This window comes from Petromyzon marinus, chromosome 31 (assembly GCF_048934315.1).
Source record: "Petromyzon marinus isolate PM22_M1 ecotype Great Lakes invasive population chromosome 31, UKy_Petmar_22M1.pri1.0, whole genome shotgun sequence".
In the NCBI taxonomy this organism is placed as follows: domain Eukaryota; kingdom Metazoa; phylum Chordata; class Hyperoartia; order Petromyzontiformes; family Petromyzontidae; genus Petromyzon; species Petromyzon marinus.
The window spans coordinates 7,244,431-7,268,702 of record NC_133697.1 but is presented as its reverse complement, the minus strand read 5'-3'; the positions used below and the strand labels follow the sequence as shown (position 1 = coordinate 7,268,702).

Sequence of the window (24,272 nt, the reverse complement as noted above, 5' to 3'; positions counted from 1 at the left end):
CTTCATCACTCTTGATCCTTAGACCCTGTAGGTCTGGATGGGACAGTTTGGACCTGCATTGACCTATCAGGCCTCTTCGCTGTCTGAGGTACATGCTTATGTACGCAGCTGTTAGGCAATATTTGGTCAACGCTCCTGGCTTCAAGCTGAATCCCTTTGTCCCTCCAGCTGTCTGGGTGTCTTTGTTCACCGTTTCTTCAATAGCTTGGTCAACTTGGATTCAGCCAAAGGGATTGGTGGAGTCTGGTTGAACTGAAAAGCCTCCTTCCATGAATTCCGTGTCGACATCTGGGTGTGTGATGGGCAGCTGAGACATCTGGGCATAGTAGTATGGGAGGTAGCGTACGCAATAAATCCTATCATAAGCGAAGCACCATGGGATCATTGCTCGAATGCTTGCCAAGTGTAGCATCCGGTCTCCCTCTCTGGATGCTCGGATGAGCCACAACAAGATTTCAACCGTGTCCAAATAGGACATCCAGAAGGTCGAGAGGCTGCCGTTTCCATCTCTGAGGAACTCACGGTAGACTTCAAACAGTTCCATGATGCGTGTACATGAGCTGTTCTCGAGGACCTCCTTCAAAGCTGCTTGTGAGACTTCTTTCCCAAGGTTGTCAATGGTCCTCAGTGTCTCATCCAGGTGAACCATGTCGTTCATGTGAGTTGCTTCCAACCAGGACAGGAAACCATTCCATGTCAGTCGCATGAGAGCCTCATACGGGAGTTTGTGTAGTTGCACTGCCCTGTTGTGCTTGTGGCCATCCATAACACCAGCAATCTTTACTGAACATAAATAATACGGAACCACCAGTACTTGCCTCACCTGCCAGTAAATGATCATGAGAAAAGTTATTAGTAATAATTGTGTGCAGGTTATGAAACTTTACAATTTATAGACGCAAAATATATGAAAAATATAAAAATTGACAAACTGAACAAAAATCACGTTGAAGGGAAACAATGAAATAATAAAATATATAAAACAATAAAATTCTCACGACGTTTCGACTGTAACACAAACAGTCATCATCAGGTGTGAAAACCAATGGCAAGAAACATTTGAAAGAAGTGGCGGTTTGTATTTATTTAGTTTTAAACGTTAGCACCACGGATAGCGATTTGACAGTTTGTTTAGATGGACGAGTCATCTATGTTCGGAAAAGAGGAGGGGGAAGACGAAAAATGAATGTATGCTGTCTGAAAGCCACCGTAAGCGTGAACAATCAATTAAGACCCGAAATGGTTTATCAAATTCTTCCAATGATTGCTAAGCCAGAATCCATCTTCTCGGTTGAAGTTGTCTCTGTGTTTGTATATGTGGATAGCCTCATGAACGAATCTCTCATGGTAGCCAGATGGCTTGTAAAGAACCTCTGACTTGGAGAAGTCAATGTCATGTGAGCCTACTGAATTATAACAGTGATCTGCCACGGCCGAGGTGTTGGTCCTACCGTGTTTAAGGTCTGCTTTGTGTTCACGAATGTGTTCCGAGACATGTCGTTTGGTTTCTCCAATGTAACTACTACCACAGAGGCAACTGAGTTTGTAGACACCAGGGTACTGTATGTCCGGAATCACATCTTTTACAGATGGAACCAGATCACGGATTTTATGTAATGTGTTGAAACGTACCTGGATCTTGTGTTTATTCAAGATTTTGGAGATCTTTTTTGTGATCCCCGCAATGTAGGGTAAAGTGATGGTTTTGAAAGGCTCCTCAAGAGGGTCCTTCTTCATGGTTTGAGTGATAGCTTTGCGGATTGTATAGTCGGAGTAACCATTAGCCTTAAGAGCTTGGTGTACGTGCTTGAGTTCACTGGCTATGTGTTCCTGGTCGGATATGCATTGGGCTCTATGGTGCAGAGTCTTGATGAGAGAATTCTTCTGTGATGGATGGTGGTGGGAATCCGGTTTCAGATAAGCATTCGTATGGGTAGCTTTCCTGTAGACAGAGTGGCTCATTGAACCATCACCATCCATCACAGAAGAATTCTCTCATCAAGACTCTGCACCATAGAGCCCAATGCATATCCGACCAGGAACACATAGGCAGTGAACTCAAGCACGTACACCAAGCTCTTAAGGCTAATGGTTACTCCGACTATACAATCCGCAAAGCTATCACTCAAACCATGAAGAAGGACCCTCTTGAGGAGCCTTTCAAAACCATCACTTTACCCTACATTGTGGGGATCACAAAAAATATCTCCAAAATCTTGAATAAACACAAGATCCAGGTCCGTTTCAACACATTACATAAAATCCGTAATCTGGTTCCGTCTGTAAAATATGTGATTCCGGACATACATTACCCTGGTGTCTACAAACTAAGTTGCCTCTGTGGTAGTAGTTACATTGGAGAAACCAAACGGCATGTCTCGGACCACATTCGTGAACACAAAGCAGACCTTGAACACGGTAGGACCAACACCTCGGCCGTGGCAGATCACTGTTATAATTCAGTAGGCTCACATGACATTGACTTCTCCAAGACAGATGTTCTTTGCAAGCCATCTGGCTACCATGAGAGATTCGTTCATGAGGCTATCCACATATACAAACACAGAGACAACTTCAACCGAGAAGATGGATTCTGGCTTAGCAATCATTGGAAGGATTTGATAAACTATTTTGGGTTTTAATTGATTGTTCACGCTCATGGTGGCTTTCAGAAAGCATACATTAATTTTTCGTCTTCCCCCTCCTCTTTTCCGAACATAGATGGACTCGTCCATCTAAACAAACTGTCAAATCGCTATCCGTGGTGCTAACGTTTAAAACTAAAGAAATAAATACAAACCGCCACTTCTTTCAAATGTTTCTTGCCGTTGGTATTCACACTTGATGATGACTGTTTGTGTTACAGTCGAAACGTCGTGATAATTTAATTGTTATATATATTTTATTATTTTATTGTTTTCCTTCAACGTGACTTTACCGAAAGAACCAAGAATATGAATCACTGCAGTCACGAAAGCTTTAAATCAAAAATTTAACAAAAATCATTATTTTTTCCTGTAGTACATGGCCTTAACTAATAATCTTAACAGGTGCATTAACAATACATTGGAGGTAAAGTTAGCACTTTAGATATCTTTACTGAACAAAAATAATATGGAACCACCAGTACTTGCCTCACCTGCCAGTAAATGATCATGAGCAAAGAAAGCTGCTAGAAACTGAAGGAAAACAGGTAGCGCCAATCTATTCCAGACTTAACTAAGTCACTGAAATTGAAGAACAAGCGTGAATAAATGCAAGAATATGTATGAAATACATTCCTTGGGGACAAACATCCATTTTGTAAATTATTGATTGTTTTCATTAACAGCAGAGGTGTCGGAATGTTTCGAAACGTCCGGGCAAATAGGCGTGATTGCGATAGGTTAAAAAAACAGGTTTCCTGCGAGAAAAATAAAACAGCTGCTCATTTGGAAAGGTTATCATGGATTATTTTACTTCTGTTGGTGTAACAAATAAAATGCCACCATTGACGTTTTGCCACCTAGTCTGGCCAAAGGACTACAAGAGGAGGGCCACATTCACTTCCTAACACCGGGGTCCCATGCCAAATACCGCTGCGTCACACCGCTGATCAGAACTATTTCATGACCGCAGAGGGAGCTATTTACATGAAAGCAAATGACGAAGTTGTTCGGAACACAGTGGTCCCCGGAAGAAAATGTCAGGCTTACCGAAGAAGCTCCCTCGTTATGTAGTGATTGCGTAACGTGTATGCGCATTGCGCACATGGTCTATTGTTCAACGTGAAGTGCGAGTCTGCACGCACTTTTGATATCCGATCATCGACAACTTCCTTGAAGCGTAAAACATGCAGAATTTGGCCCACCCCACACTTCGTCAGTGATAAGAATTCTATCGACACCGCCATTATAACTACAATAGTGTGCTTAATGCTCGATGTCACTTTACATCGAACAGTCCCCCTCATTAATAATCATGAGCAGGTGACCTCCAAATGGACACCCCCCCCCTCCATTAATAATAATAAGCGGGTGACGTCACTCCACATGGGGAGCCGAGGCGCCTCCTCCCCCCTCTGCGTCAACTCACAACCCTCACTACAAAGGAGGAAACGTCACGCGATCTCCGTAACGCTGTTGAGACATCAAAGTAAAAAGGACGTCATGATGAACAAGGGATTATAACCTTAAAATGAAATAGGTCTGTGTCACCACGCCCTTACAAATTGCACACACATTGATACAATGACTATCACGTCGCGGTCTGCTTTTCGCTTGCAAGTTTCACATTTACTGCAATACACCCGTCCTTGGACGGGCAACAGGCGAGTTCTAAATATTCGTACGACTGTACTGGGCACTGGCTCGGTGCTGAGCATACTTGTTTGTCTGCTGCTGTGCTATTCAAAGTTTCCGTCATCAGCACAATCGACATTTATATTTTAAAAAAGAACCAAGATTTTTTTGACCAAAATGTTGCGGCTGTCTCTTAACCAAATGTAAAAATATTGGATTGGTGTCTAGTCCAGCCAACAACCCCACCCCACCCCTCACATCACATACCCCAGCTGACAAATTCATGGCCCAGTTATAAAATCTGCATGTGATGAAAGTTTCGACTGGATGTGAAGTAACAAAGGGGTTGTTGTGCTCGCAGCTAGTACTGTACTATTCAATAAAAAAAACTCAACATTTTTGCCCACTAACTGCACCGTACGTTATAAGATAATAATAATATATTATACCTTTTCTGTATTTCTATTATAAGTGTTAATGGGCAAGATGATGGTTACTTTTTTTTTTAAAGTGCTTGCACAGCCTTTGCACCGCGAGGAGCCTTGCACTTTGAGTATGGCATGGACAAATAACCTGGAATGCGCCCGATCTTATCGGATCTCGGAAGATAAGCAAAACTGAAAGCATCACAGTTCTACAATTCCCAGAAAGGAATTCCACCCCTACCTCTCTGTTCTCTCTATGTGCTGGGAAGAAGGGCCATTGCACAAAATGTCACCTATTATATAATTTAGTTTTTTTATGGCCAGTGTTTTTTTTAAAAATGTGTTGAGTATATTTTGTGTTTGTCTCAAGAAAGCTGTGTTTGTCTGTATTCTTTGCATTGGCAGCCTGGTGTTATATCCCAAAAGCTGTCCTTCATAATTGGGAGACCACATTTATTACCACCCTTTGTGGGAGACACCCACACAATCATTATCCACAAATATAACCTTTGTACGCCATTAAGACAAGAAAGCAATGCTCAAAGGTGACACGTGGAATTCTGTATTTGACTATTAATTAAAATCTGATAATAATTAGAACAAATAATTGACAGCCGCTTGTCAATCCACTGCCGGATGAAGGTCTCGTCAATGCGATGTCGGCCGTGGAGGGTGTTTGACTATACTTCACCATGCTGGACAGTGCGGATTGGTGGAGATTGTGAGGACCCAAAATATATTTAGATACCACTCGCCACTGATGTTAGCCATGGCTGGCAATCAAACTCAGGTCGCCAACCACTACACCGCCACTTCTACACCACCCACCGCCAATACAGTATACGTCTGCCATTTTAGATAGCCGCAAGTCCACATCCAGTTAAATGTGGGTCTCTGGCAATCGTGCAGCCTTATATAAGGGCGGCTTATGTAACGCAGTTTTTTTTTACAGCAGTCTAGCAGCCTCGCTCTTTAAAATTAGAACCTCGAGTGCCCCCCCCCTACTTACAATATTGTGCACGTGGATCAGGAAGCGCCTTTCTTCATTCCAGAATATTCCACGGTCGGCCAGTCAGGCACCCGTCAACCGCCATACAGGCGCAAGGTGGCTCACAACCACCCTGTTTATTTAATAAAAATATTTGTGTTGTAAATGTCTGCCAATTTAATCCCAAGCCGGTGTCATGTCATGAGACGATGCATTTGTCGTGCCACAGCAGCGAAGCCGCTCCGTCGAAGCCGTGCCTGCCACAGTGATGCCGCAGCAGCAGCGAGGCCGTCCTGCCGATTCCGTGGCCGCGCCGCCGCTACCTCCGAGCGACGGGGCCGACGCTGCTCTTCCCGCACCAGCCCCCACATGAACACACATCCACACCCCCACATAGAGCCCCCACATGAACACACACACACCCCCACAAAGAGCCCCGAGGGGAGGTCACCTGGCCGACAGGTTTTCACCCAGAAGCCCTCTCATGGGACCAAGCTTCACGGTTTCCTGCGACCAGGGAATTGGGCGCCCTCCCCCGAGGCTAACTCGCACCACGGCGCCGTGACTTGGGTTGTAATCACGTGGTCACGATGGGGCTGCTGAGCCACCGCGGATAGGAAACACCCACAACACACACGGGTCAGCAGGCAGGTAGGGGGTGGGGCGAAGTAGCGAGCGGCGGGAAGGCAGGGGGGCCTTCCCCTTGCACAACGTGTGTAAAAAGCGGACGTTGGAGACAGCACCGATCGGATTAGCGAGGAGCGGGAAATCCGAGGCTCCTGATTGGAACTAGAGAGGCCAGCGGATTAGCGGCACGTTATCTTTGATGTAAGTACAATAAAAAGGGTAGTGGAGGTAGTGGTAGGGATTTGGGTTCTTCTGGAGTCAAGATCGGAGGGGTCATCGTGCCTGCTACTGGATCGTCCATGAGACGAGTCGCAGTGCAGCCAGGCCCCGTTCCCAGCAAGGACTACGTACAACCTCGCCTTTCCGCGGCTTCATGCACCTCGGAGGCGAACCGTGAGTACGTAAGAGAGAGGTGAGGTAAAGGGGAATATCCCTTAGGAAGAGCGATTAGGGAGAGACGGGCCAGATTGAGTCCCAGACCGCCGGGAGATAGGTTAGACCTGCCCTGCGGGCCCACACTGACACAGGTAGTTCAGCTTCAGTATTCGCGGAGAATAAATCGCCAGCCGTCAATGAACCTTATAGTGTCGTCCCTGCGAGTGCGGAGAGGGGTACATGGTGCTGTGAGCCTCCCCGTTGTGGTTTCCTGTGTTTGCGCACGAGCGTGTGTGCGCTCGCCACTGTGTAGCTCGTGGCTAGCGTGTGCGTGTGGTGAGCGGCAGCGGACTTGTACGAGGATACGTGAGATTGTTCATACAGCCCTTTAAATCATGCGCCGAGGGGCTGCAGCGAGGGGGGGGGGGGGAGTCGGTGAGCAGTGGCCCTCCCCAGGACATGGAAGAGGGGAGCAGTGGATCCCAGATGAGCGGGGAGACGGGGGTCAGCCTCCCCGACACATTCATTCGGATTGCTCGCATGAGCAGCGTAACCCCCTTCGTGTTGGGTAAACAGCCCACAGAAGTGGACGTTACAGAGCTACCAGTGAGAATCCTTTAAGTGACATCTGGTCTACACGGTAGAGGGCAATACTCTCCCTCCACCCTGCACGGGAGAGTCGTGTTCGCCGCATGACAATCAGATAAAGTGCAGAACCAACTTTTTGTAGACGTGATGGGTATTTTGTGCAGTGATGGGTGATGTGGCCATGACCATCATCAATTCACTGTACTTGAGAACCCAGTTTCATCACTGGTGCTGGCTGCCTGCTATTGAACCCCGGATCTCAGGTGGTGCCAATTCAGCACTGTGACCTCTGAGCCACACGGCCTCCTCGCCACCTTGCGGGACTCTTGATTTTACTTACTTTTTTTTGACACAGAAAAACTTAAATTTTTTCACAATCATTTTTAAGCGCCCCAAGACTGCTGCCGATAATATTCATAATGCGCTGAGTTGTTTAGATTTAACTACCGTGAAAGGTTTGGATAGTTGGTCCATTTTTATGCGCGCAGAGATCAAGATTTGTTGGAAGACCATCTTACATAAATGCCGTTTCTGGTTGTTCATTGTTTTCACCGAACAAAATGAGGGCTGTTTGCACTTGATTTCTATCCTCATGGTTCATGAACATTTCGTGTAAAAAGAACCCTGTGCTGAGCCAGCCGGGATGGTGAACTTTTCCCTATAGATGCGCTGGGAACGCTGTCCATTTGGAATCCTCCAATGTTAAATATTTAGCAATGCTCCATTTGCTGATGATTTATTAGTAAACTGTCCGATCACTTATTTTTTAAATGTTTTTGGTGTGTATGTGTGTGTCCACCCCCCCTACCCCAAACACAATTTATTTCAATCGTGTTATTGGCATCTCATCACTTTACAAAAAAGAATTCATTTGGAAATGTTGCACACAAATTACGGAATGCCTATCAGAACAGATTCACCACTGGTCTGCAAAAAAAACATATTTTCAAGCGGTCTTTTTCACCCTTGATAAGTAGAACCGATATTATAAATTCTCATCGTTTGAATTTAGGCTAAATTAAGTGCAGAACCAAATATAATGTGATGGGGGTGGGGGTTGTGTGTGTGTGTAGTCATTCAACCTGGCTATCAACTCGCTGCACTTGAAACCCCAATGGATGGGGTTAGCTGCCAGAATTCAATCCCCAGGTTCTCAGACTGGTGTTGTCACCTGTCCTGGTTTCCACGGGATCCACGTGCCTTTTTTTTTTAGGTAGCCTGTCCAAGCATATATGTAACTTTTCCGTTTAACACGTAGACTTTCGCGACCAATGTCATCCATAAGAGGTTTTTTGGGGGGTGAGATCGCGTAAATAAATGTGTCGTTAAACCCGCCACCACCCGACACAGCCAATTAGTCAGTTTTGTCACGTAAACAGAACATGCCAATTCGTTACTAGTACAGTGCACCGGTTGTGTGTTGGAGAGGAAATCCACAACACTTGCAATCTGAGTACAACGTTTCGCCAATAATTACAACTAGAATGATCAGGCGACAGACAGATTTGTAAATGTTGTGGATTTGCTCTCCAACACACAACCGGTGTTCCTGTACTAGTAACGAATTGGCACGTTCTGTTTACGTGACAAACCTTACAAATTGGCTGTGTCGGGTGGTGGTGGGTTTAATGACACATTTATACATTTACGCGATCTTACCACCCCCCCCCCCCCCCCAGAAAAACCTGTATTATGGATGTAACTTTTCCCACGGTTTTTTTTTTTGGCGGCTGCATCATAATAATGCAAAATAAACGACTGTACTCAAAGCCATGCATCTACATGCAGTTCTCCCCGCTTCTGCTATTGTCCCGTGTATTTTATATCTCAGACGTAGGCAACCCTACCCCTGACGCCTGAGCCACCCAGCCACTTCCAGTGAAGCTTTCTTAAACTACTACAAGCCTAAGCGTTGATGGCTATCAACGCTTAGGATTACGTACGGCGCGAAAGAAGATTAAACATACATGCATGACAAATGAAAACTGCGCAATTGAAATGTGTCCAGAGTCTGTCACATACCTCTCAACCCATTATCAGTGCCCATCTTATTACAGACCAAAGTTCATCCTTAAAAGTCCCATCACAAGGGAGAAACTGTATGCCGTTTGGACCCGAAAACTCAATTTGCCTGTACAAGAATACGGGGTGAACCGTGTGGGTTGACACCTATTGGTGCGTTTATATTCACTGTTGGCATTTTAACGACATTTTAACGACGCTCTTCCTCGTTCACGATGGAGCCCCACGCCGCATGCGGTCTACACAAGAAAAGCCTCTCCTGCCTTCTACGTCTCCCGCTGACGACGTATCTACACCTTTTGCCGTCCACATTAAAGCGAGGCGATCGATTTCCCACGTGGCCCAAAGGGCTTCCGCTTCGGTCAATATCACGGACGTTGCCAGGTGAGGTGACATAAATTCGAGAATCATTATCACTTTAACCCTGCTTCAAAGATGTTTTATTTCTTCCAACAGCTTAGTTAACGGCAATTACACAACGGTATTATTATGAGCATTAAAAAAAATTTGAATGCACTACCAACACGTTAATGGCTTGGCCTTTCTCCTACAGCGCACCTAGGATGACCCCTCGCAAATCCACTGCTGGATGACGGCCTCCACCGTGCCGGTGCGGCTGGCGTGGATAGTTCCTCCACTAGCACAGGAGCATCGTGCCGTGTCGCCCGACGACTTGCACATGGAATGAGCTGCAATGCCCTCTACTGACCAACGTAGGAGCTTCGCGAGCAGCCTCCGCCACCAAGATGTGTGAATTTGCTGCTGCAACGCGACTTGCTCAAGCCTGCTCCAGTTTAGGAGATCACACGGCAGATCAAGAGGATTCCCGGTGGGTTTGGTCACAGGCAGAGAGGGGCGGGGGCGTCAGACATCACGCGTTGGTAATTCCTCACACAGATTACAGGGAACCTCCCTGCCCTGGCCAAGGGGAACGGTCTCAGCCCTGTTCACACTTGCGCTCTCACTCTCTATCGCAGCCCAGAGAGCCCATCCTCTGTCTCAGCTACCCATTCCTCACTCTCAGCTACTCTCGCCTTCTCAGCTACCCATTCCTCACTCTCAGCTACTCTCGCCTTCTCAGCTACCCATTTTCTCACTCCCAGCTACTCTCGCCTTCTCAGCTACCCATTTCTCACTCCCAGCTACTCTCGCCTTCTCAGCTACCCATTCCTCACTCCCAGCTACTCTCGCCTTCTCAGCTACCCATTCCTCACTCCCAGCTACTCTCGCCTTCTCAGCTACCCATTCCTCACTCTCAGCTACTCTCGCCTTCTCAGCTACCCATTCCTCACTCCCAGCTACTCTCGCCTTCTCAGCTACCCATTCCTCACTCCCAGCTACTCTCGCCTTCTCAGCTACCCATTCCTCACTCTCAGCTACTCTCGCCTTCTCAGCTACCCATTCCTCACTCTCAGCTACTCTCGCCTTCTCAGCTACCCATTCCTCACTCTCAGCTACTCTCGCCTTCTCAGCTACCCATTCCTCACTCAGCTACTCTCGCCTTCTCAGCTACCCATTCCTCACTCTCAGCTACTCTTGCCTTCTCAGCTACCCAATTTCTCACTCCCAGCTACTCTCGCCTTCTCAGCTACCCATTCCTCACTCTCAGCTACTTTCGCCTTCTCAGCTACCCATTCCTCACTCTCAGCTACTCTCGCCTTCTCAGCTACCCATTTTCTCACTCCCAGCTACTCTCGCCTTCTCAGCTACCCATTTCTCACTCCCAGCTACTCTCGCCTTCTCAGCTACCCATTCCTCACTCCCAGCTACTCTCGCCTTCTCAGCTACCCATTCCTCACTCCCAGCTACTCTCGCCTTCTCAGCTACCCATTCCTCACTCTCAGCTACTCTCGCCTTCTCAGCTACCCATTCCTCACTCCCAGCTACTCTCGCCTTCTCAGCTACCCATTCCTCACTCCCAGCTAGTCTCGCCTTCTCAGCTACCCATTCCTCACTCTCAGCTACTCTCGCCTTCTCAGCTACCCATTCCTCACTCTCAGCTACTCTCGCCTTCTCAGCTACCCATTCCTCACTCTCAGCTACTCTCGCCTTCTCAGCTACCCATTCCTCACTCAGCTACTCTCGCCTTCTCAGCTACCCATTCCTCACTCTCAGCTACTCTTGCCTTCTCAGCTACCCAATTTCTCACTCCCAGCTACTCTCGCCTTCTCAGCTACCCATTCCTCACTCTCAGCTACTTTCGCCTTCTCAGCTACCCATTCCTCACTCCCAGCTACTCTCGCCTTCTCAGCTACCCATTCCTCACTCCCAGCTACTCTCGCCTTCTCAGCTACCCATTCCTCACTCCCAGCTACTCTCGCCTTCTCAGCTACCCATTCCTCACTCCCAGCTACTCTCGCCTTCTCAGCTACCCATTCCTCACTCCCAGCTACTCTCGCCTTCTCAGCTACCCATTCCTCACTCTCAGCTACTCTCGCCTTCTCAGCTACCCATTCCTCACTCTCAGCTACTCTCGCCTTCTCAGCTACCCATTCCTCACTCCCAGTTACTCTCGCCTTCTCAGCTACCCATTCCTCACTCCCAGCTACTCTCGCCTTCTCAGCTACCCATTCCTCACTCCCAGCTACTCTCGCCTTCTCAGCTACCCATTCCTCACTCTCAGCTACTCTCGCTTTCTCAGCTACCCATTCCTCACTCTCAGCTACTCTCGCCTTCTCAGCTACCCATTCCTCACTCTCAGCTACTCTCGCCTTCTCAGCTACCCATTCCTCACTCTCAGCTACTCTCGCCTTCTCAGCTACCCATTTCTCACTCTCAGCTACTCTCGCCTTCTCAGCTACCCATTCCTCACTCTCAGCTACTCTCGCCTTCTCAGCTACCCATTCCTCACTCCCAGCTACTCTCGCCTTCTCAGCTACCCATTCCTCACTCCCGGCTACTCTCGCCTTCTCAGCTACCCATTCCTCACTCCCAGCTACTTTCGCCTTCTCAGCTACCCATTCCTCACTCCCAGCTACTCTCGCCTTCTCAGCTACCCATTCCTCACTCCCAGCTACTCTCGCCTTCTCAGCTACCCATTCCTCACTCTCAGCTACTCTCGCCTTCTCAGCTGTCCCCTCCTCACTCCCAGCTACTCTCGCCTTCTCAGCTACCCATTCCTCACTCCCAGCTACTCTCGCCTTCTCAGCTACCCATTCCTCACTCCCAGCTACTCTCGCCTTCTCAGCTACCCATTCCTCTCAGCTGCCCCCTCCTCACTCCCAGCTACTCTCCCCTCAGCTACCCCCTCCCAGCTACCCCCTCCTCACTCTCCGCTACTTCCATCCTGAGCTACTCTTTACTCACTCTCCGTTACCCCCTCCTAATGACTGCCTCCTCACTACTAGCAACGACCCCTCCACCTTCTCAGCTCACCCCCCCTCCCCCTCAACGTCCACTGCCGTTGCGAGACGGCGTGCGGCTTGTCGAGAATGAGGCCACGAAATAACCACAACAGAAGAGGAAGTGGCTACATTTTCTCCGTAATCACCGCGTCTGTGCCTGCCACCGGCATCACGGCAAGAATGCGCGATTCGAGATCTCCGTTCTTCAATAGAGGGGGCTGGGGAGAAAATACAAATAGGGCAGCCGTCGGTAATTATCTGCAATTGTCTGATGGTGCATCTGCAGGAAATCGCCGTGATGATGGAGAGTGGCCACTTTTTTTTTCCGGATTCAGGATTTCCAATAATTTTCTCGAGCAGCACAACGCCTGCAGGTTGTGTGCACACCAAGAAGGGGATCTCAGTACCACGTCCCTCGCAGCTCTCCTCCTTTAGTCGTGCTCCCCCCCCCCCCCCCCCATGCAGCAGAGGTTCTCTCGTGGGCTTGCAGACTTCATTCCTCAGTGGGCTGTACTTCAAGTTCTGCAGCTGCCCCGCGCAGCAGCATTCTACGCAAATGGAATTCACATTCCTCCCTCGCTGATGATATCAAAAGGGGCAGCCCCTGCAATTGATTTGCTCGTTCCACTGCTGCTGGCGGAAGGACGTCCAGCTCAAACTAGCTGCTTTGATTTAAGTGCTATGAAGAAGGATTATTGCCCGAAACGTCACCTATGATATATTTTCTTCTCATTTTCAGGGCAGCGCTATTGACGAATTTGTTGAGTTTTATTTTGTGAACTAGGTATGCAGAACTGCTTTCGCAACGTACGTAGCCAACCGTGCTAAATCGGAGGTGCCGGGGGGAAAGACAGCAAACTAAAATACAAAAAGCAGCTCTAAAGAAAAGGCTACCTGGCCTACGCTTCGACGGACGTGGGAATACCCGCGCTTAAGGCCACACCATACGCGACCTGCACACGGATCCACTGACCGACGTAGGTGCAGCCTTTTATACTGCTGGGTGGAGTGGAGAGAGAGGCACGGAGGCATTGAAGAAACTCGCAAAATTGTTTAAAGTGCCATGCCGGGAGATCGACTCTCACCTGTGGCAGCGTCCGCTTGATAAAAGCGGCCCAATAATCTGTGAGTGCCTATGTGTTTACGTGTATATATAAAAAAGTATTTGCACGCAATAAAACAAACATAATTAAAACCAAGTGTGCTCGGGAAACTCACAAACCAGATGACCCCTGATGGTTATATAAGTTCTAGGGGGGGGGGGGGGGAAATACACAACGCATACGTGCACATTTTACAGGATGATCAAGACGAATGACGGAGTTACAGCCAAAGGAATAGGACACGTCTGAGAGGACATAGGGAACCGAAGAGATGGAGCGATTGAATCGGCGCCTCGGCTGGCAAGTGCCAGGAGGATTACTAAATCGTGAGAGATGGCAGCAGGTTAGAGGAGGCCTTCACCCAGCAGTGGATTGACCATGGCTGCTGATGGTAACTATGATGATGATTTACCAGGTGTCTTTACACACGAGCAGTGTTCTACGTACAATCGTATGCTTATCCGTATATAAAATTCCTCCAAACTGATCCACCACACGCTAACAAATCAACCAACCCACCAACGTGAAATTTGGACATTTCTGCCAAAAGTTCCAATTTCCTTGGCAAAGTTGGCCATGAGACTGCACCAAGGAGACAACTCCCGATAGCGACTTCACGGTAGAGTCTGAGATTAGATAAGCGCGCTGAGAAGACTGTGACCCCGGTGTGTGTTCTCCGAGTGTACAATGCTTCCTTGATGATCGACGTACCTTGTGGGGGGGGGGGGGGACATCTTCACACAGCGAGAGAGACAGACAACGAAGAGAGCCGCTCGCCTCCCGCCAACGCTCCTCGCAACATTTATTCCGGGCGATTTGACAGGCTTCGTAACATTGAGTGCTCGCAATGCCGCATATGCTATATTACTTTTCTTAGAAATATAAAAACAGCTGGAAGGCTTTGCGGGGTTCTGCCAGTGGAAGGAGCCGTATAAACAAAAAATAATCGAGGGCGAGGGAGAGCTAAAAAAAAATACACGGCGCTAATAAAAGGGGACGACGTGCCCACTTGCTGGGTGCTCCGAACAGTTGCAACGCGCGTCAATGAAGCACACATTCTTTGGGTCTTTCGGTAAAGTTACGTAGACAGATAGGTTCAAAGAAAGTAACAAAAAAATATAACAAAAAAACTACGACGTTTCGATGCCTTGTGTTGCGATCGAAACGTCGTAGTTTTTTTAAATCTTTTTTTTTGTTATTTTCTTTGAACCTATCTACGTGACTTTACCGAAAGACACAAAGGATATAAATTCCTGCAGTCACGAAAGCTTTAAGTCAAGATTTCACGAGTTCGCGCGTGACCCGTCGTACCCCGATTACAATGCCCTTATACGAGCCACGGTGACGGCATCAAGCGCCGCTGTTCCTATTCCTAGCCCTGGCAAGACATTTGATTCCGGCTGGGATAGGTTTCCGAGCAGAAAAAAAAACGGATCGCGTCTTTCCCGACGGCACAGCGCCGCGCCGCGGAGGTGATATGTGGCGTGACAACAAGGACCGATTCCCGACCGGTCGGACAGGAGCGAATTAAAACAAAAGAAACGCACGCGAACACAGACACGCGCAACATTGCACGCAGCTGTACACGGAAAGATTTGGCAGCGTCGCGCGACGCAAGGCCAGTAAAAGCGACACCATTCCCGAGTCTTTGGTTCTATTCGGTAAAGTCACGTAGGTAAAAAATAAAACAACAAAAATCACGACGTTTCGGCCACAACACAAGTGGCCTTCATCAGGTGAAGGGACCGTGCTGTCACGAAGACAGCGTAGGAATTAAGAAAGTCAAGCCAGGTCGCGTCCTACGCTGTCTTCGTGACAGCACGGTCCCCTTCAGCTGATGAAGGCCACTTGTGTTGTGGCCGAAACGTCGTGATTTTTGTTGTTTTATTTTTTACCTACGTCACTTTACCGAATATAACCAAAGAGTATGGATCCTTGCAGTCACTAAAGCTTCAACTCTAGAACCATTCCCGAGTCTTTAGTTTTATCCGCCCAGAGACACGACAAAGCACGGAGAGAAGAACTGCGTCGTGACGCACATTGCATTGCTGTGTGCTAGTTGTGCTCTGGCGTAGGCCGGTGGGACGGTTCCTAGACGTGTGGCAATGTACCCAGAGCGGCAAAAGTAAATGGAAAATTGGCGACACAAGCCAGAGTAGTGCGGCTGTGGCCATGAAACCCAAGCTACTGGGTCATGTAGTAAACCACTTTAGTCCGCACTGCTGCAACGGAGGAGGAATATCAAAACTCAACGAACTCTCTCCTGAGGCCCCCTCTCGTCGTGGCCATCAGATCTCAATTTTGGCATTTAGCTCCTGAACACAGTGCTGTCATCATGAGCCAGTGGCTCAAGGAAGGGGCCGTGCTGCCAAGAGCCCAACGGGGAGGAGTACTTGACAGAGCAGGGGTTACCTCGAGCTGCTTACTGAGAAGTAGCAAAAGGTGGGGTAGAGGTTGTGCTTGGATTGGATAGGGGAGCAGACAGCACGGCGTCGATTATTAGCAAGTCACGTGCAGTGTGCGTGACTCGGTGAGAACAAGCTTGGAGTTTCATCCGGAATGGTGCAGGAACTAGTTTGGGACGCCACTTCGATCTCGTCTTATTTTGCAGCGGTGTGTAGGCACTTAGGCTACACTAAATGCAGGATTATTATGGATTGGCGTGCCTTGTACTCTAGTGGTAGTGCCTTACGCCGACAATCATTCCTCCAGGCCAGGCCAAGGAACATTCCGGAGAATATCGAGTGGGAAATTAAGTCCTGGGTTGAACTTTCACAGTTTTGATGAACCCAGTCTGACTGAGAAATACGTCTGGGTTTTGTTTTATGGAAAAAGGTCGCACACCCTGCCTTTGCGTGTTGATAAATCGAGCTGATTGGGGACCCCAAAGACCGCGTAGCTACAAGCAGCAACGATTTCAATTCTTGTTGATTTTGCAGGGTAGAAAAGTGTGTGCATGGGGTATTTTTGTTTAATGCACCAGGCAATCTCTGTGAGGCCTCAACAAATCAAGCACAAAATGGCATGTTGGTATATGTTCACAGCAAGTATACCATCGACCTATTTGCTTTCCAGATAAATGTTATCCAGCAGCATTTGCTCGAGCAAGCAAAGTCTGGACCGGCTTCAACATTGTTAAGCAACCGCTTCTGGGTTACCAGATGTTATTGGCAAGAGAACTCCATCTAAACTATGGGGCCTTGTTCCATGGAAAAAATACAATATTGTAAACAAATTGAGCATTACTGTATATTGCTATAACGGTATCCAGACACGGTTTCACGCGCTCCCTCGCCACCTACTGGCCATGCCGGCCACGCCGCACGCATTCACTTCACTTTACCCAGCAGTTTGTTAAAGTGGGGCAAGGGGGGGTAAGTTTACCAAAACAAGGTGTGTAAAATAATATAACCGACACGCACCAGGTTAACTTATCATCGATATGAATCCCGTAGAGCAGTGGTTACCTCATGTCTATCCGTGGGGTGATACCTCTCCCCGACCTCCCATCGTGCGCACTTTCACGCCGGTTTCAGTAAGAATGGTGAACCATCTGGCCTCCAACTGGCCGCTCTCTACCCTTGAGCTTACGGCTTGAATGCTCCGTTCCTGCGAGGGCTAACGGGGTGTTACGCCACTGCTTCCAGGAGGGAGGTTCATGATCTTTCCAGTTTGCCAGGATGGCCTTCCCAGCAGTAGCCAGCGGTTCTTAACCTGTGGGTTGCGGGGCTTCGAGTGCTTTCCCCTTGTGGGTGTGGGTTTTCTCCGGGTTTTCTGTGTTCTTACCACATGCCACACAACCAATAATGTAAATGGGCCGACATTCCAATGCAGGACACTACTGAATAGGAGTGTTGAGACTCATTAAGGGTTTCCTGTATAAATAAATGGCAATATGATGTCTATTTATAACACGTAGGCTTTCGCGACCGGTATTATTCATAATAAAGGTTTTTGGGTTAGATCGCCGTTATTATAAATGTGTTGCAACCTTCCACCACCCGACACGGCAAATCAGTAAAAAAAATGTGTCACGTTAACAAAAGGCCAATTAGTTACTTCTTTAGCCCACCGGTGTGTTTGAAGAGTAAATCCACAACATTTAGAATTTGAGTACGACGTTTCGCATCATCGGGTGATTTGCCAGAATTGTGAAGCCATCCACTTGCTTCCGGTCTTAAACAGTGCAGGATGACGTCATCATTATCGAACCCCATTAGGTTTCGAGATCAGGGCCAGAGGTGGGGGGGGGGGGGGTATTGTAATTATATAATACATTAGTAATCATACTCTATGGTTCTTTCGGTAAAGTCACATAGGTATAAAATAAAATAAATCACGACCTTTCGGGCGCAACACAAGCGTCCGTCATCAGGTGGCAAGCTGCGACTCCCGGAGCTGCATGCGACTCTTTGAGGACTGCTTCCTGACGTTATTTATTAAGGACAAACGTCTCCTATTCACATGCATTGCGGCTCTTGAAACACTGAGTTTTTTAAAAAATATATATACCGAATTCGAAGAAAAAAATGTCTCTTCTTATTATTTTGGTTGCCCTAGACCAGGGGTGGGGAACCTTTTTTTTTGCCAAGGGCCATTTGGATATTTATATAACGTCATTCGCGCCGCCATACAAAATTATCAACTTAAAAATTAGCCTGTTATATTTGGTCAAACATTTAATTAACTCACCCCCTAATGCGATGGCTGGAACGGCTTCTCTTTGGTGAGGCGTGTGATGTTAGCTGGTATTGACGATGTTGTTGCTACTCACAACTGCTTTTCCAGGTTTGCTCCGATATTTATTGAATTTCGAGTCCCGCCTGCGGTTGCCTTGGCAGGGCCAGACACCAAATGATTTCGTGGGCCTTATATAGCCCGCGGACCGGACGTTCCCCGCCCCTGCCCTAGACCAAGGCCAGAGCATTGCAGTGATCCTGGCTTTGATTACATCGAGTTCTCAGGCGCAGTAGAGTCAATGGTCTCGGCCCAGTCACCAATGACTGCGACACACACACACACAAAAAACCCCCCGCCATCACGCTCAATTGTCTTCCGCACTTAATGTGGCCTAAATTCCACCTCTGACGATCGACCACCTACTCAGCGCGGCCGCCTCGCCGGGCGGCGGCCGACGGACCCGCGGGAAAACGAGGGACAGGTGGCAAGCCCCGAGCAGGGCGCCCCCCGACCGCCGAGGCCTACCTTCTGGCGGTCGAAGGAGAGGCCGTCGCGGAGCACGTCGCCCGTGGCGAGCTCCCCCTCGACGGCGCGCAGCCGCTCGGCCATCTCCTGGGCACGCTCCTCGGCCCGCCGCACCCGCCGGGCCCCGTCGCGGCTCTGCTCGGCCTCGCGGTGCAGCTGGGCGGTGAGGCGCGACACTCGCTCCTCCAGCTCCGCCGTCAGCTGGTCTCGTCAAGGAGCATAAGGCATCACGCGAACTCCGGTCACCCTTCGCCGACGGCCATCGAGCAGAGACGGTCACGGCTGCGTCGCGCGCGTTCGGAATGCGCTTCTGCGGCCGTACGAAACGCTCTTCCGTCCGATGTTAGGAAGGCACTGGGGCGACGCACTTTGAAATCTAGATTGAAAACGCAGGTCTTTAAAACTGCTTCTCGCGTTTAGTTTGTTGGCCTTTGCCCCGCACCTCTGATTTAGCATGGTTGGCTACATGCAGTGCTAAAGAAGTTCAGCACACGTACACACAGCTGTACATTATCACCGAGTAGTGTTTTGAGTGTCGTCAATCCAAGCGGACCTGGCTGAGATGAAGCCCTGGTCCCAAGGTGTTAACTCCCTCGCCTGGTATGCAGGAGGTCGTAGGTTAGATCCAGACCCTGTAGCCTGTTTATTTGGAGTTTGCATGTCCTCTCTCCCTGTGGTCGCGTGGATTTTTTCCCTCCACATTTAGAACCAACATGCGCTTATTTGTCTGCTATAAATTTACACATAACCCCACTTAGATGAGCGATCATTTGTGTCCAGGCCGTTTCTGGAAAAGACCGATATAGCTTAGTGGGCCTTACCCCCCCCCCCCCCACCTGACGCCACTGCTTCCTTCTATTCAGACAAAGCGACTGCACGTGCCACCGCCCCGCTCGCTCTGCCCACTCCGCCCTGGCGAGGGCGCTGGTTCAGGGTTGGCGTTCAGCACCGATTGCGCAATCGCCGTCGCGTCGTGAGAGAGAGGATCGACTTGGAACTCTGGCAAAGTAATTCAACTTTGTGTGCGAGGGAACGGCCCACGGAAGTGAATACTGTTGAGTTACCTCTGAGAATCTGCACAGGCGGGTTTTGGTTCGATATCAGCGTTAGTGGTTTCATTTAGAGTCACGATTAAAGAATTCATTTATGGTTGTGGTTCAGAGTTTAGATCAAGATTATGGGTTTATCCTCAGGGTTTAAGTTTAGGGTTAAAGTTTCAGCCTTAGATCAAGGTGCATCATTATTTTCATTAATTAGTTCAGGCTCGGGGGTTCAGGGTTAAATCAAAGTCGATCGTTTAAACCCCTGCACTTCGTTGGGGAAAGAAGAAAAAACAAATATCTGACTTTATTCGTGACCCGGTTTTCACCTCTCGGTTCATTTCACCGGCGGGTGTAAGCGCCGGCCGGCAGCGGCCGGGCGCGCTGCTCACCGCCTTGCCCTGCTGCCGGGCGGCCACCAGCTGCCGCACCCGCTCCTTGACGTCCTCCTCCCCGTCGCCGACGCCGGCGCCGGCGGCCGGGCGGCGGTCGCCGCGGCCGCCGCCGTCGTCGCCGTCGCCCCCGGCGAGGATCGCGGCGAGCTGCGAGCGGAACGCGCGCAGCGCCGCGTGGGCGGCGCGCGCCTCGTGCTCGCTGGCGCGCTGGCCGCCGTCCAGCTCGGCGCGCCGGCGCTCCCACTGCGCAAGCTCACGGCGAGCCGCGTCCCACGCGCGCTGCCCGGCCTCCAGCCGCTCGCGGAGGACCTCCACCTCCCGCTCGAGGGAGCGCCGCGCCTGCGACGCCGACTCGCGCTCCTGCGGAGGGGGCGGCCCGTTGGGTCGCGTCAGGTCGAAAACTCTTTGCTTGAAGAACTGCGTTTTTTTTTGTGTGTTTTGTCTCTAAGTCCTTCCCCCCGCGATTATCACGGTCAGCTACGCACGGTGCGAAAGAGGTTCCACATGCACGCAGGCATGTCGGAGAGTGTGGTTTCTCCTTTTTGCTACTTCCACGCTCACTATCATCACCGTCATTGTTATCAGCACTGTTATAATTGTCAGTATGGTTATCATCATCATCATCGTGGGTCATCATCATCGTCGTTATCATGATTGCAATCATCACCATCCTCCTCTTCCTCATCATCATGTTCAGCATCATTATTATTATTGCAGTCATCAGCATCATTATTGTCACCACCACCACCACCGTTGTTCAGAATCCATCCAAGACCATACATGACATGCAGTGAGATATGCCCTGTAAATTACATTCTTATCCTCGTATTTATAAGATATATGTCATCAGCGTTACGTTTATAATGGCGCAATAGGAGTTTGCATTAAGCGCCTTCTGCCGGCTCCTATAATTTACTCGCTTCCCACTGAACAGCGCCAGTGACACCATGACCATGACTCACGGAGAGGGAACTTCTTGAAGCTTTAAAAGCATCTGCAGACGTTGCGGGTGTGATATTCGTAGGTTTAATATCATTATCCGTGACATTTGCTGTTCACGGGCATCTCCGGAACTTATTTCTCTCGAACAACGGGGGAATGATGTATATCCGGCCAAGTGGCTTGGCGGTAGAGCCAGCGGCTCGCAATCTGAAAGGTTCCAAGTTCAAATCCTGGTTGGTTCTTCACTCAGCCCATCATTCTTCTGGGGTCAATAAAATAGGTACCACTTTGTGAGGAATTCAACGGCGGTTGTGCCTTATGGTTAACAGGGAATTTCCACCACTGGCTCAGTGATCATTCCATCAATGTGTCTTCTTAAGAGCTGATAGAATCACATTGGGATGCATTAGGATATCTTGCAAGGTTAGTGCAGTAAAATGCGTGCGTATTATCATCATCGTTGGTACATTTGGTGTTCACGCCATTCGTATAGTACGAGGCTACTATCAAGGCGCTCTATGTTTCACAGTTGTTTCATGGTGAGGGGCGATGTTTCTGTGTGACTTTCACCCAATTAGCTAATCTTAGCAATTTGGATTGTAACACGGGCACGCGTGGCCCACTCTTATCCTGGTGATTTCAGAGCCTCTTTGACAACCACTTCGAAAGCACACAGCGGGGGAACTTTTGGTCAAACACACGAGGACGGCCGTATTGACCGGGGCAAACCGCCGGGACTCGAACCGCGAGCGACAACCTCCCAAATTGAGATTTACCGCTTCGGAAAAAATTGCCACGCGCCCTCCCGCAGAATTCCCTCATCCCCCCCCCCCCCGCCCCCCTTACCTTCCGGAGGGCTTCGGCTTCCTGGCCCTGCGAGCTGGCGACCTTCTGCTCGCGGCCGACCTCTGACACGAGGCGCATGATGGTCTCGCGACTGGCCTTCGCCTCCACCTCCTGCGAGGCCAAGGCGCCCTCGAGGCTCGCGATCTTGGCCCGCTGGAGCACGCACTCCTGGAAGAGTTCGGCGGCCTGTGGCGTAAAGTAAAATTTTTTTTTTTAAGTGAACAAACCAACGCACGGCACAGGGCCCACTTGAATGACGCGAAAAAACGATTGTCGGCCTGACAGCTGTTGTGCCCCCACGGCACGCGACCGCGGGGAGGGGAGGAGAGTCACGGATATAACGGATGGACAAAGAAAAAAATATTTACGGGAAAGAGGGGAACAGGGAAGAGATAGAAAATAATTATTCGCAAGTAATTAATTGCGAGTCACTCAATTATAAATGATCATTAAAAAATTTCAGCTTTGGGATTTCAGTTCAAATATTTGTCACTGATATTGGTCGTGAGTCGGGATTGAACTCAGGCTCCAGCTTCATCGTGCGCAGCGTTGATGACTCCACTACCGCTCAACCGTAAACGCGCGTGCACACGCACATCGACACGCGTACGCACGTCCACGCTGTCTAAACATGTGCGTTGTTGTGTGGTGTTTTTTAAAAATATATATAATCAGAGCACCCGAAGGAAACCCAAGGAGAACAGGCGGAGAGCATACAAACTCCACACACGCATGCAAAGCCAAGCCTTGGACTGTAGGGGCAAGTGCTGTTAGCGAGCACCTATGAAGGCCGGCATGGCACACGAGGGGGTGGGTTGGCCAGCGCCACGCCCGGCCGCCTTTGTCTCCCCAGTGGCGATGTTTACACACTGCACCAGGTACTCATTTAAGGTTGAGTCGACCTAGGGGAAACCCAGGACCGGTTCAGATAACCGTCACTGGTGTTGGCAGTGAGCGGGAATCTATCTCGGGTCGTAGCACATGAACAGGGAGGGGGGGGGATGGAGAACATATGAATGCATGCGAACGCCACTCAAAATAAGGAATTGAAGCCAGGTCCTTCTTGCCGTGAGGCACAAGCATGACTGGCGCTATATTCTTGGTTCTTTCGGTAAAGTCACGCAGATAGAAGACAAACGTCAAAATTAAAAGCAAAAAACCCACGACGTTTCGATCGCAACTCAAGCGGTCTTCATCAGGCGGACGACGAGCACTGCCCTGCCCTCAATCCCTGCCGCACTGCGGGACGTCGCTCCGAAACGCGTTGGCAGCGCGTCAAACCCACAGCGCCGTGGTGTTGGGTCTACTCACGGTCATCAACAGGCAACGCGCAACACACCTCCTGTTTCACCCGACAATGTTCAGCGGACCCACGGTGGAATTCGTTTTAAGCGCGAGGAAAGTTTTTGTTGCTGTAATTATTGAAGCAAGGCATAACAGGCTGCTTAGCGCATTAGGGGGCACGCGTCCCTAACTCGCTGTCCAGGCCGTCTAAACATTTAATTACTTACCTTATTACACACTTAACCATTTAAAACGCAATGTTCTAATCACGTAACGGATTCTCCAGAGATAAGCCCAGCTTCATAAGGAGCCGCAATAACATCTGCTCCGCGAACGGAATAGCGCACATAATCTGCCACTCACGTTCGAGCTAACCAGACTCCGTGTTTATATATTTATAACAAATGTTCATTGCGGATAATCTGACATGTTAACTAGCCCGACTTCTGAAAGCCCTGCCAGGTCCCCGCGGTTTTTTCTTTGAAAAAGAATTCCTCCAGGGCACGGGCTCATCCTTTGAAGCGTTTGATGCTGAAAAATCATGATGCGCAATCGGGCGGCTGGTGCCATAAACACAAAAGACAAAGATCCCCCATGTAGCCTCAACAGACTGTAGGGGGCAAGTGCTGTTAGCGAGCACCTATGAAGGCTGGAACGGTACACGAGGGGGTGGGGGGCAAGCACCACGCCCGACCGCCTTTGTCTCCTCAGTGGCGATGTTTACACACCGCACTAGGTACTCATTTGAGGCTGAGTCGACCTAGGTGAGGCCCAGGATCGGTTCAAATATTTGTCACTATTATTGGTC

General features: G+C 49.3%; 1 protein-coding gene across 2 annotated transcripts in view; it reads right to left on the bottom strand.

Annotated features, from left to right (window-relative positions):
• The window catches only part of CCDC170 (coiled-coil domain containing 170), a 72,699-nt gene that overhangs the window by 28,384 nt on the left and 20,043 nt on the right, over positions 1 to 24,272 (bottom strand). For both annotated transcript variants that reach the window (XM_076071040.1, XM_076071041.1), the window contains exons 7-9: positions 22,181 to 22,366; positions 20,390 to 20,752; positions 18,958 to 19,158 (exon numbers count right to left, since the gene is read on the bottom strand). In XM_076071040.1, the coding sequence (XP_075927155.1) occupies positions 18,958 to 19,158; positions 20,390 to 20,752; positions 22,181 to 22,366 (750 nt within the window). The remainder of the gene's footprint in view (positions 1 to 18,957; positions 19,159 to 20,389; positions 20,753 to 22,180; positions 22,367 to 24,272) is intronic.